Source organism: Neomonachus schauinslandi, chromosome 5 (genome assembly GCF_002201575.2).
Source record: "Neomonachus schauinslandi chromosome 5, ASM220157v2, whole genome shotgun sequence".
Taxonomy (NCBI): domain Eukaryota; kingdom Metazoa; phylum Chordata; class Mammalia; order Carnivora; family Phocidae; genus Neomonachus; species Neomonachus schauinslandi.
This window is the reverse complement of record NC_058407.1, coordinates 96,891,316-96,904,745: the sequence shown is the minus strand read 5'-3', so window position 1 is coordinate 96,904,745 and position 13,430 is coordinate 96,891,316. Positions and strand designations below refer to the sequence as shown.

The window sequence follows — 13,430 nt, the reverse complement described above, 5'->3', positions numbered from 1 at the left end:
CTCGCGCTCCTAGAACAGGCCACAGTAATCACACTGTCCTGTGGGAGAGCCAGTCCCCACCACCGTGTCTTGCTGGACATGGAAGGCGAAAGCGGCTGCAAACGAAGAGTTTTTACGACCCAGGCTTGCCAAATGCGCTTGGGCCGGGTTCTGAATGCAGTAATGAAGAGACAGTGCTTAGAAAAGGACGAGCCGTGCGCGGGGCACCCGAGGAGGGCTCGGCTGGGCTGTGTGGGGACTGACGGGCAGGGAGGGCACCCACCACAGAAGCCGGGCTCCCGCCACCCGATGTGCACGCCTCTCCGGGCACAGGCGGCGGCGTAGTTGGCCACGGCGCTGCAAAGGCAGTCTCTGCCGTCGGAGCAGGAGCAGACGTCGTAGCGGCAGTTCTGCACGTAGGGCAAAGGGCCCACGGCGCGGTGGCAGGCCTCGAACTTGGAGGACGTCAGCAGGGCGCACGCCTCCTCCGCAAACCTGGCTGTGGCGGGAGAGAGAGCCGCGCACGGCTTGGCCCGGGCCCCGCCCCCGCCGTCGGCGCCCCGCCCCCAGAGGGCCAGGACCCCTCCCGCTCTGAGATCGCCCACCAGCTCCTCGCTGGGCAGCACTCCCTGCAAAACAACCTCCCGTGCCTCAGGAAATCACTGTGATTTTTCTTCTGCAGCCAATAAACTTTCCTAATTACGTTTGGCTATAATACATAACCAACTGCATTTCCAGAGCACGCCCACTGACAGAGGGAGAAAGAGTTCCAGGATGGGTTGGGTAAGGGGGAAATTCATGCAGGCCTGAAATGTTGCCACAGATAAAGCTGCAAATGGCCATCCCAGTGCATTTATCTCCCGATAATTTAATTCTGGGTCTGTGTGGCTGCTGCGCCAACAGACTGAGAAAGTCCAGGGACAGGAAACATGGACCATTCTCTTCTTTCCCAGGGTTCGGCCCACGGCGGGGGGCGGGGGGGGGTGGATGCACCGTCAAGGTACTTGGAAGAATAAATGACCCAGATGCAGATAATCAAATGCTGATGGTAAAAGCAAAATGCTCCTGTCCCCCCAAAGTGGGTGCACCGTGCCATGGAAGGCACTGGAAGCCAGGCGACCTCTGGGCTCTGCGAGGTCCACCTTGCCCCCACCCCACCGGGCTTGCATACTCAGGCGCGGGTTGAGGCTGCACGGATCGCTGTGCTGCTTCTGCAGGTCTTCACAGTCCCCGTGCAGCTTCCAGGCATTCCCGAAGTCCTCCACCAGGGGCTCCACCAGGCCTGCGGGCGTGATGAAGTCGTCTCCCCTGTTGCCGTTGAAATTCCCGCACAGGCCGCACGTCTTCCCCGCGTAGACTGGGGACAGCTGCGGGGAGACGCAGACCCCCTTGGAGCGGCGGCCGCCGAAGCAGCCACAGCTGCCTGTCGCTAATGAGATGGTTTTCATCAAAAAAAGCTCCCCGGGTCAAAAATAAATACGAATTTAATAAACTGCAGCAAAAGCCCGAGGCTGGGGCGGCGCGCTAAATGCGGTGTAAGCTTAACCACCAGCAACATCCCGGCTCTTAAATCATTAGAGTCAGAGAGCAGTCGTGCCAGAAGGGACTTTAGAGATCATCTAGCCATTTAAAGAGGGGCGCCTGGGTGGCTCAGTCGTTAAGCATCTGCCTTCAGCTCAGGTCATGATCCCAGGGTCCTGGGATTGAGTCCCACATCAGGTTCCCTGCTCAGAAGGAAGCCTGCTTCCTCTCCCACTCCCCCTGCTTGTGTTCCCTCTCTCGCTATGTCTCTCTGTCAAACAAATAAATAAATTCTTTAAAAAAAAAAAAAAAAAGATGGAGAGACTGCGTCCCAGAGAGGGAAAGTGACTGGCTTAAGGTCACAGGGCTGGGACCAGTAGCCAGGTGGAGTCCCCGTCCAGCATGCTCCGTTCCATCCACCCATCTGAATTCGACTCAGCCACTGGGTGTCACTGGAGAGAAAAGGCCATGAGCCCAGGAGGACTCTAGGGGGTGCGATCAGAGGAGTTCGGGTCAGCAAGGACTCTGGGGCAGTCTCCTATGGGTGACCAGGACGGTGCTGGAGGCCAAACTCTAGGCCACCAGCAAATGGTTTGTTCTCCAGCCTTCTGAACCCAAAGTGCACACTCATGGACACCTTGGTGAGTCAAACTTGCCTTTCACACTTTACAACTGGGGGCATCCACTGGTTTCTATTAAGAGGGCCCTGACCCAAAGACAGAGCCGGGGCTGGGACCCCAGAGTCCTGACTCCTGCTCTGCGTGTAACTAACATGGTTGGATGGCCTCCCTGGTTTGAAACCATCATGCGGTAGGACTGGGCCCCATATGATCATCTCTAGGAGCCCCTTCCAGCTTCCAGCTATGACTTCACAGGATGCAGGGTGAACAATGTAGTGGAAGGGTCCGGACCCAAATAAAAGGTACCCAAGGAAATACCATTAAAAGAAAGAGAACGGAGGGATGGTTCCTTGTTTGCTTTACAAATTTCAAGTGTTGCCATACTAAACACCCAGGCCTTCCCTGCCCTCCCTATTTAAAATGTAAATCCTCTGACCCTGACACTTCTTGTCCCTCTCACTGCTTTATTTAACTCCTCAAGGATTTATCACCTTCTAATATATGATATAATTTACTGCTTGGTTGGGTTTCTTCTCTGTCTCCCCCGAGTGGAACATAAACTAAGCGGGGCAGGGATTCTCGTCTGTTTTGTTTCACTGTTGCAACCTCGGCCTCTCGAATGGTGACTGTGCACACTCACTAGATGCGTGTTGTGTCAATGATTGAACAAATGAGTGAGTTCATGAATGAATGAGGTTCTCCTGAGGATGCAGGCTGAAACATAATGCCAGCAGTCAAGGCTGGGCCTGAGCTGAGCGGCGAAATCGGTGATGTCTTCACTCCACCACCCATGCCGCAGCACCCTCTCCTCCCCCCTCATTCCCAGACCATGAGTGCCCTCATGCCCCCCCAAAGTCCCTCTGGTCACGCCTGGGGCCTCCTGTCCCACCATCCCCCACTAAGACGGTAGCTACCTCAGTCCCCTCAGTCCCCTTGGCTTGACTCAAGCGTAGGCTCGGCCCTCAGATCAAGAGCACCCTTTCTGGGATGTGGGAGGTTATGGAGAAGGTGGGATGGCTGATGGTAGGGTAGGGGGGCACCCTCCCTGAAGACCAGGGCACAGAAGGTGAGGGGGTCAGGAGACTTGTGTTCTCTGATCCTCGCTCTGTAACCCAATGACCACGAGACCCAGGGTGAGTTCTTTCTGGCTCCAGAAAGGGATTTTATTTCTAATTGCAAATGAGAGGCTGACAAGATGCTCTCCAAGATCTTTCTGCTCTATGTTCTGTGGTCATAAGGTTTATTTTTTAGAAAAGAAAGTCACTAATATGGAACTTCCTCTAGGACTCCAAGACAAGGGAAAGAATATGGTGTCATGAGGACAGAGGAAACCAAGATCTCATCAGGAATGCCCAGATGCCCATGACAGGATTATACCAAGGGGCCTATAGCACACAGGACCCTGTGGCATCAGAGGGGATGCTCCAGGGGTCTGAGGAATGATCTAGGGCAGCAGTTCTCCAAGTGTGGTCTTGGGGATCCATTGGGGTGGGGAGTGAAGGATCCCTGAGGCCCTTTCAAGGTGTCCACGAGGCCAAAACTATTTTCCTAATCATACAAAGACGTTATTTGGCTTTTTCCCTCTCATTCTCTTACAAGTGTGCAGTGGAATTTTCCAGAGGCTACATGACACATAATGCTGCAAAAGATTGAATGCAGAAGTAGATTTGAGACTCCAGCTGTCTTCTATTAAGCCATCCATTAAAGAAATTGGCAGAAATGTAAAACAATGGTATTCTCACTACTTATTTTTGTTTTGGAAAACATGATTATTTTCCAAAAAAAATATTGTTTATATTAACATGGAGTGGGTTTATTATTGTTATTTTTTGTTTGGCATTTTTTAATTGAAATGTCAATAACATACATTATTATATTGGTTTCAGGTGTGCAATATATGATTATTGTTATTTTTAAGTGAATTCGTAAATACATATTTTAAGTCTCGGATTTAATTTCTAATGTGGTAAATATTGACAGATATAACCTTTGTAAAAAATCTTGGGGTCTTCAGTAATTTGTAAGAGTACAAAGGCATCTGAAGACCCAAAAATGAGAAGCACTCATCTAGCAGGAAAGACACTGCCCAGAGCGCTGACCAGCTCTGCCACCAGCCGTGTGTTCGGTGCTGGGCACCTCTCCCCGCTCACCTGAGCCTGAGTCGCTCCATTCATAAAAAGGCAGTGAAAACCACCCTGCCCACCTGCTTTGGGAAATTTTCAGGGGACACAATGTATAAGGAAGCTCTGTGACATATATGGATTGGTACCCAAATGTGCCCCTGGGGCCACAGAGACCAAGAGGGAGTGGCCCCCCAAGATTGCAAAGATTGCAAAGGCCCAGGGAAGGGGTGAGAGATCTGGCGGTTCCCAGTGCAACCCTTCAGGGGCAGGACGGTCTGCACCCCTGGGGTGCACAACTCAGGGTCTCAGCTGCCACTTCCAGACTGGTTCTTCCCTTGCTGCCCACTGTGGGCACCCCCCGGGAGACGCCCCCTGCCCCCAGGCTTTGCCACAGCCAGGAAGCTGGGCCACAAAATGCTATCTCCTAGCCCCTGGGGAACCCACCCAGTCTGGGGGCCCCTGGGGTGCCAGAGCCCCAGAAGTGAGAACCCCCAGGGCAAACAAGGGGCGTCCAGACAACACCAGTCTCTCATAAACAAGAGAGGCCTGTTCCTCCCTCTGGGGGCGTAGGGCCCGGGGAGAGAGGAATTCTTCTCCCACCACAGAAAGCCACTCTGCCAGAGCACAAGAGGTACTTTGTAAGGTCCAGGCTGCAAGGCGGCAGTGGCCGGGAGGGCACCTACCATCACCAGCAGCCTCCCACGGCCATCCCAGTCCATCTGCAGGTCCTCCCCGTAGCTGAGGCGCACGGAGGCCATCACGGTGTGCTGGATGCGGAGGTCACCTGGAACCGAGCAGGGACAGGATTTAGCCCTTCAGCACAAGATGGGGAGAGGGCAGGGTAGTGAGAGGCAGATGTATAGTGGAAAGATATGGAGTATCTCACAAAGGACTGTAACAATGACATCAAGGAGCTGGGGACAAATGGGGACGTCCATGAGGTTGAAGGGGGTCTCAGGAGGAAGATTAAGCAGGATGGGCCTTGTACAAATAGGTGCCCCAGTATCCCGGCTGTAGCCTGCCATTCACTCTACTGCCACAAGAGGGCGGCAGAGGCTCCCGCATCCTCGGCGGAGGCAGCTCGACCTCCCATTGAATCCCGGACTCGGAGCCTTCCCCCAGGCGCTTCTGCCCTTGCACACCACTCGTAGGCTGTGTGATGCTGTGTGCAGAGCTGCATTCAGCAGTTCTCCCTGGAGACGAGGTGGGAGACATACCTCTTACCCTGGAGGAAGGGATCTCACAGGGAGACACACAGCATTAAACACACGTGGACAGGCTGTGCGCAATGCCAGGATAATGGGCCACAGGGTCCACAGAAGTCATGCACAAGAAGAGGGAGAGTGAAGGTGGCGATTATGCCCCCAAAAGGGTGTGGTGCCACCTGGCAAAGTCCCTGGATAGGTTAGTGTTTCCCACAGGTCACTGGGTCCCCTGGCTTTGCCCCATGACATCCTCTGGTCAGACCCATCACCAGCCACCCCCTAATTTCTCCGAGTCAGTCTCTGCTCCTTTCCCATCTCAAAGCAGAACCAGAACCACTGTGCCCAACCCTCAACTCATCCCTTTGGCCAAACCAAGTGAAAATCTTGGTCCTGTTCCCCGTCTACACTCTCTCCCTGGCCTGGAGCAGCTCCCTATCTCCAGACAGCTTCCTCCACTCCTCCTTCTCCTCCTCCCCCTCTCTCCTCCTTCTCCTCCTCCTCCAGGAAGCCTTCCTTTCTTGCAAGGATGCATGCTGAAGATACCCACCCCTCCAGTGATAGCTCTCCTCACAGAAGAGGTGAGCAGGCAGCAGGGCTGAGGGGTGAGTGGGACCAGCCCCAGGCCTGGTGGAGCACAGAACACACCTTGCAGGAGAGGGATCTGGACATCCTGGCCGTCCATGGACACGCCTCCCCCGTGCTTCAACTTCACAAGGCTGTTGTGCAGTCGGGGCAGGAGGACAGTGACTGAGCGGGTGCAGACAGCATCCGGGTCATCAGCACACTGCCAAGAGGGCCACACAGAGTGACGTCACCACAAACCCCCCACACGGTGCCCCAGCCTGGGACCCATTTACTCAGGGAAAGAGCACAACCCCAGGCAGCTTCTGGCCTGCTGAGGGGAAACAATTCCATTCTCACAGAATGGTCTCTGTGAGTAGGCCCCCTGGAGGTGTGCCGGGACAAGGCCCTGAGCCCAGCGCTCACCGCTGCTCAGCTCGCCACACCCTTTCCCATCCTCCTCTTGTCTTTATAAAGAACTCTAGGCCTCTGGCTGTCTTCCTGTTGCTTGGGCCTATGGTTCCAAAGCAAATCTGGGACTCCAGCCCTCAGGAGGAGCCGTGTGCCCTCTAGATTTCCCCTCCTGGCTCCAGTCTCTGGAGAAAAGAGGGATAGCATGTACCACAGCAGCTCAGACGGGACCACCTTGCGCCCCCCCACCCCCCCCCACTCCCCGCCCATCACCGCCTCCTGATGGGCAGCAGGCCAGCTCACCTGCACAGTCTCGATGACAATAGAGAAGGTGTGGTCCTGGCAGTCCTGGGCCAGCAGGTACTGGCAGACCCCACTGAAGGTGAAGTACCTGTTGTCAAAGCTCTTGAAGTGGGATTGTCCTGTGATAAGACACTCCCCTGGAGGGATGCAGAGGGAGGCGGTGAGAACAGGAGAAGGGGAAGCCCCCTGGCAGAGGGGGAGGGGGGCAAACTGGGCCCCTCTCGTGGAACTCCACAGACGTTCTTTCCCCACACCGGTCTAAAAACGAGTTTTACGGGAGGACTTGAACTCAGGTGCCAGTCCTCAAACGTGAGAGGTCAGAGCTGGATCTTTAGTTCAATGCCTCACTTTATGGAAGAGAAAACCAAGGGCAGTGACAGAGCCATGCGCACTCAGGGGTGGAGCCCAGCCTGGAGCCTGCAGCTTGAGCTCTCGGTTCACTGTGGCTCCCTGTCCTTCCCCACAGCCACCCCACAGGTTCTGGCTCTGCTGGGGTCAGGCGCCACTTGGTCCAGGGACAGGCCTTTCTCTGCACCAGCCTTGTGGGGGGCTCCGGGGCACAGCCCCACCCAGAAGAGTCCCCTGAGGCAAGCAGGCAGAGAGGCCAGCCCAGACAGAGGGCAGAGGAGGGGTAAGGCAGGCATTCTCCAGGCTCAGCAGGGCAGAGGCCAGGGGGCGGCTCTAAGGCCTCTTCATGGGCATGTCCATGTGGTGACTTTAGTTGGGGCCAATGGGGGACCAGGAGGCCATCTGCCCATGACCTCAGCACCGCCCCAGCCAGCTCCCTAGCTCAGGCTGACACATCTGTGGGTGGGTACAAGGACTCCCCTTCGTCACCCCGTCACGCAGAGCCCTCGGCTCACCCCCAACCTGAGTCCTGCTCCATCCTGCCCCAGACCACAACCCAACCATGTGGCTGGCCCAATGCACCTCAGACCAGAGGTCACACATCCCGGGGAGTATCCATGCAGGGCGGACCTCTGCTTACGTCTCCAGTGATCCCCTACAGGCCCCACCCCAGCTCAGGGCAATCTGGTCCCCAGGGCCCACAATGGGCCCATTGAAGCTGAAGTGGGCATCTGGATCCCTGCCAATCTCCTTGTATGTATTTCCTCTCATCTGTGCCTTCTACTCCTTAGAAAAATAAATATAGACACACACCACGGCCATTCCATAAAGTTGGGGGCCCTCCTTCCCACACAGTCACCCTTGACCTCCAAACTGCAGACACTTACTCTCCAGAGCACTAATCCCGTCGAAACCTAAAGTTCCCCCTAAGAGGGTCTTAGAGCCAGTCCCACCTCAGCCCACCGCCAGGGGCTGATGCTGGGCTCTGTCACACAGTCAGGGGGTCCTCAGAGGCCATAGGGAGAGTCCAGCTGCCCATGTGGCAGAGACAAGCTCCACAGGCCCCCATCGCCTGCCACCTCAGGCCCACATTTGCAATGAAGGGCCTGGCAGGCACAACTTTGGATCCAGGTGTGTTGGATCCAGGTGTGGTCCTGCCTTTGGATGTGTTGGAAGGCAAGGGTAGGGGAGAGTAGCCTCAGGTCACTGTGAGTGTCCTCTGACTGGTCCCCAGGGCGGCTGACCCCAAAACGGCATGGGCACACTCAGCCCACAAGAAATTAGGAGAAATTAGAGAGGCCCAAGATCATTATCAGCATCACACTCTGCGATAATAAGAAATATATTTGGTCTTTATCCCTGGTTCCTGACACAGAGCTCCTAAGGAACATCCTGGGTGATAGGGGCATCTTTTGTTCTAATGAAACCACTCTTGGTGGGCCCCGGCGTAGCTTCAGGATGGGGGCTGGTCACCAGAAAACCCAGGCAGGATGAAAGAGTTGGAACTTTCAGCCCCACCTTCCAACCTCCAGGGACAGGAGGCAGGCTGGGGATTAATGATCGATCATGCCCGCATAATAAAACCTCCATTAAAACCCCTACACAAGAGGATCTGGAAAGCTTCTGGGTTAGTGAATGTATCCACATGCAGGAGGGTGGCATACCCCAATTCCACAGGGACAGAAGCTACCGTGCTCAGGATCCTTCCGGTCTTTGCCCCATGCACCTCTCTTCAGTGATTTGTATCCTTTATAATATCCTTTATAGTAAACCAGTAATAGTAAGTAAAGTACCCGAGTTTTGTGAGGCATTCTAGCAAATTATTGGACCTGAGGAAGGCATTGTGGGAACCCCCCAACTTGTAGCCAAGTCAGACAGAAGCAGGTACCCTGAGAGCCCAGTACTTGGGATCAGCATCTAAAGTGGGGCATCTTGTGGGACAGAGCCCTTAACCTGCAGGGTCTGCACTGATTCCAGCTCATTGGTGTCAGAATTGAATTGTAGGACACCCAGTTGGAGTCCAGAAAGTCAAAGAATTGGTTGGCTTGGGGAAAAATCACACACATTTGGTATCAGAAGTGTTATAAGCAGGAACAGCTCAGGTCCTCCCACGGCAGTACCCCCAAAAAAGAGCAAGAGTGAGGGGTCACTGTTCATGGCAGGCAGTAAAGGTCGGGGCAAAGGTCGTCCCAGCCAATGTAAATGTGCTGAAATTCCAAATCCACTGGTGTCACAGGAAAGCCTTTCTCCAATGGCTATTTCTCAGAACCCACCATCATCCTGCAGAGTGATATGGCCCTTTGTGTCAAACATCTTGACCCCATGGCAATAGAATGGGTGGGAATTCCTCCCCTGACCTTTCTGTTTTCTCAGGCACGCTCTTATCTGAGTATGAAAGTGGGCCTGCATTATCTCCGACAAGGCCTAGGAAAAGAAGGGTCAACGAAAAAAATGCACAAACATTCAAAAGCAAAACTTCCCAGAGCTAGAATCTAATCACCCAATCTGATTTCCTGCTCTGACCCCCAATGACTTGTGCTCTGAAGTTCCTCAGGAATCGAAAGTCTAAATATGACATTTAGCTTATCGACTTGGTACCACTGAGGGATGGAGCTGTGAGCGCAGGAAACCGAACAACACAGATGTGGCTAGCGGTTGGCCCTGGGAGCTGAAACATTAGCCAGAACGGGGGGCCCCAGGGCACGCTCACCCATCCTCTGCCCAGAGCAGGACGGCCAGGACATTCCCGGTCAAGTAGCTGGTCAAGCGGCAAAAGGCAGCTCCCAACCAACAGCTGGCCCCCCACCCAATGGAGAAGGTGGGCAATAACAGTCTGGTGAATCAATGAAGAACAGGTGATTTTTAAAATAGCCTAAAAAGTAGAACAGCCGGGAATTAAAGCAGATCCCCTACATGAATAAAGATCTTCCCTTGTTGGGGCCCCTGCGTGGCTTGGTTGGTTAAGTGCCTGCCTTTGGCTCAGGTCATGATCCCGGATGGAGCCTCACATCGGGCTCCCTGCTAGGTGGGGAGTCTGCTTCTCCCCCTCCCTCTGCCTGTCGCTTCCCCTGCTTGTGTGCGCGCTCTCGCTCTCTGTCAGATAAATAAATAAAATCTTTAAAAAAAAATCTTCTCTCGTGAAAAAACTGAAAAGAAATCTCTCCTCTGATGGAAATGCATGACCTCTTCTAAAAGAAACCCTTTTGTCTGCAGCACGTGAGACCTCCAGAGGGCTCCTCTGCTCAGCCCATCAGCTTCTATCCTTTGCCACACAGCCTACAGAAATGCCAGCCCCTAGGCCTTTCGCAAAGCAACACAGACTCCCCCAGTGGAACTTTTCACCAAAGCCTGCCTCTAAATCACAATAACATCATCTCTCCACCTTTCCAAGCAATCCGTGGGTGCATCTCATTCACTGCTTCCATGAGGCGGTCGTCACTAGCCCCAGTTCACAGATGAGGAAAGTAAAGCACAGAGAAAAACTCTCCCAAGGCCCCAAAGTCCTCAGACAGGGATTTACACATGGGCCTTCCGTCTGGCTTCAGAGCCCAAAGCACTTGACACCACCCAACCCTGCCTCATGGGTTGGCTCCTGCAGTTTCTCATAGGCCTGATTTTGTGAGGGCTAAGCCTGAGTCATTCTGAGCCTGGGCACACATGGGCCCTTGCCAAGGGGCCGAGATACAACTGAGTCTGGATACGGAGACTGAGTGGAGAAGAGCCCTGGCTTCTTCCTTTTTTTTTTTTTTTTTAAGATTTGTTTATTTATTTGAAAGAGAGAGTGGGGAGAGGGGCAGAGGGAGAGGGACAGAGAATCTCAAGCAGACTCCCCGCTGAGTGTGGAGCCCGATGTGGGGCTGGTCTTACAACCCTGAGATCATAACCTGAGCTGAAACCAAGAATCAGATGCTCAACTGACTGAGGAGCCACCCAGGCACACCCCCCACCCTTTTTTTAAAGATTTATTTATTTATTGAAGAGCCTTGGCTTCTAAACGTGGTACACTGGCCTGTCCTGAAGGAGGCCTGTTGTGACTGATATGACTCCAGTATTGGCTGGGTCAGGCCCCCGGGGAGTTTCCATGAACTTGGGCATTCGGATACCCCAGGCAGCCCAGGTACCTAGGAATGCATGTTCCCACTGGACAGCCACTGGCCCTGATCACTGTCTCTGTTAGCCAACAAGGAAGTCTGTCTGCCTTCCTGGAGGCTTCAGAACAGACAGCTTGAATCCTAAAGCTGAATTACAGGCCTGGGTTAGAAGGCATCAGAAATTATCTGGAACCAAACGAGTAAAAAGTTACACCAAGGCCCTCCCCTGCCCCACGGCCAAGCCCAAGGCAGGCCTGGGCTCTGTCTGACCCTCCTGCCCCGCCGGCCCCAGCCAAACCCTGCCTCTGACCAGCCCTCCCCAGGCCAGACTCCTTGGGCTTGTGCCTATGTCTCAGTCCTTCTCTGATCCTGCTTAATGAGGCAGCCGGGGCTGTGGGGATGAATACCACTAACGTTTATTGAGTGCTTGCTGTGCCAATAACAGCTTCCGTGGGATGAAGCTGCTGTTCCCATCCCTGTGTTACAGATTAGGACACTGAGGCTGCAAATGATCAGGCAGTTTGCCAGAGTCACCCAGCTGGGAAGTGGGGGGACTGGAATTCCGGCCAGGCTGCCCAAGTCCACCCCACTGCCCATGCCCCCAGCCCCCTGCTATGCTACCTGTCCATGGATATAGAATGGGCAAGTGAGAAACCCTCCACTCACACCTTCCCAGCTGCAAAAGAGAACATTCCACACTCTTCCATCAGGAGTTTGAAATTATTTATTCGAGGAACAGTCCCTGTTAATAGGCATGCTCCTTCCTCACTGACCCTGACCAAACATTTATGGTTCAGTGGGATCCAAATTAGTAGAACTTTTCTGGGCAGCATGTGTTGCAGTGGAAAGGAAGAGGAAGAGAGGGAAGAGAGGCTTGGGGTTACAGAAAGGGAAGTCTGGGGAAGCCACAGTTTTGCCTGGAGCTGCCCTAACTGCTAACAAGAACAGAGGGGTGCAGTGAGCAATGAAGGCCTAAAGGAGCATTTAAGCTCCAGCCCCTCCCCATATAGATTGATGCTCTCCTGGGCAATTTCTTCTCCCTCCCACACCCCATACACAATACTCCCTGTGCTGGGCAGCCTCTAAGATGCTCCCCCCATGGTCCCACCCATTGTATTCATGTCTTTGTGTGATCCCCTCACCTTGAGTGTAGACTAGACATGTTGACTTGTTTCTAGTAAATACAAATACAATACAGCAGAAATGAAGGATGTCACTTTGGAGATCGGCTTTTTAAAAGACGATGGCTTCTGTCTAGGCTGTTCTCCCTCACTCTCTCTGAGGTCACTCACCTTAGAAGAAGCCAGCTATCATGTCATGAGGCATCCTCGTGAGAGGTCCACATGCTGAGGGACCAAGGCCTGCCAACCATCACATGATTCAACTTCAAAGTCCCAATGGAGACTTCAGATAAGACCACAGCCCAAGTCAGCAACTTGACTGCAACTTTCACGAGAAATCATGGGCCAGACTCAGCCACACCCAGATTCCTGACATACAGAAACTCTAAGATAATAAATGTTTGTTGTTTGCTAAGTTTGGGGTAATTTGTTACACAACAATAGACAACTAGTACACTCTCATCTTATCCCAGAGAATCAAAACCCAGCTGTCTATTTCTAAGATTCACAATGTCAGCTCTTCCAGGGACTGTGGAGAAGTCATAGCCTGCTCTTTGCTATGCTAGCAGGGTCAAGCATATTCCCTACCAGGACCTTCCCCTAAGAAGCTATATCAGCAAATGTCACACTGGGGGCATAAGACAGCCCCACTGCCCACTGAATCATGGCAAGGTATGGAAATACACCTGTGTGCTACAGGTAGAAATGGAGTGGGAAATGACCAGCTAAACTCCAGAACTTGAAAAAGAGGGTCAGAACTGAGGCTTTAAATCTACAGAGCAAGAGCTTAGTGATTGTGTGGGCAAAACATCAAACCACTCAGTAGACTGCAGAGTTGGAACTGGTTATCTTCCCATCAAGGCATCAAGAAAATTTCTTACATCCTCAGCAAAGCTATCTTCTAAATTTTGAACTGAAGACCAGGGAATCTGTCCCAGACCAAGCATTCCATCATGTGCACAGTGAGTGTTCAAATCATTGTTGGATGGATGGATGGATGGATGGATGGATGGATGGATGGATGGAAGGTTGGATGGATGGATGGATGGATGGATGGATGGATGGTTGAATGGATGGACAGATGGATGTTTCCATGGATGGATGGATGGATGGACAGATGGATGGGTGGAAGATGGTACCTGTAGAA

General features: G+C 53.2%; 1 protein-coding gene across 1 annotated transcript in view; it reads right to left on the bottom strand.

Moving 5' to 3' along the window:
• The window catches only part of VWF (von Willebrand factor), a 124,228-nt gene that overhangs the window by 72,725 nt on the left and 38,073 nt on the right, over positions 1–13,430 (bottom strand). Inside the window, exons 11-15 of the mRNA XM_044915225.1 lie at positions 6,724–6,860; positions 6,094–6,232; positions 4,927–5,027; positions 1,151–1,346; positions 263–478 (exon numbers count right to left, since the gene is read on the bottom strand). Of these exons, the coding sequence (XP_044771160.1) occupies positions 263–478; positions 1,151–1,346; positions 4,927–5,027; positions 6,094–6,232; positions 6,724–6,860 (789 nt within the window). The remainder of the gene's footprint in view (positions 1–262; positions 479–1,150; positions 1,347–4,926; positions 5,028–6,093; positions 6,233–6,723; positions 6,861–13,430) is intronic.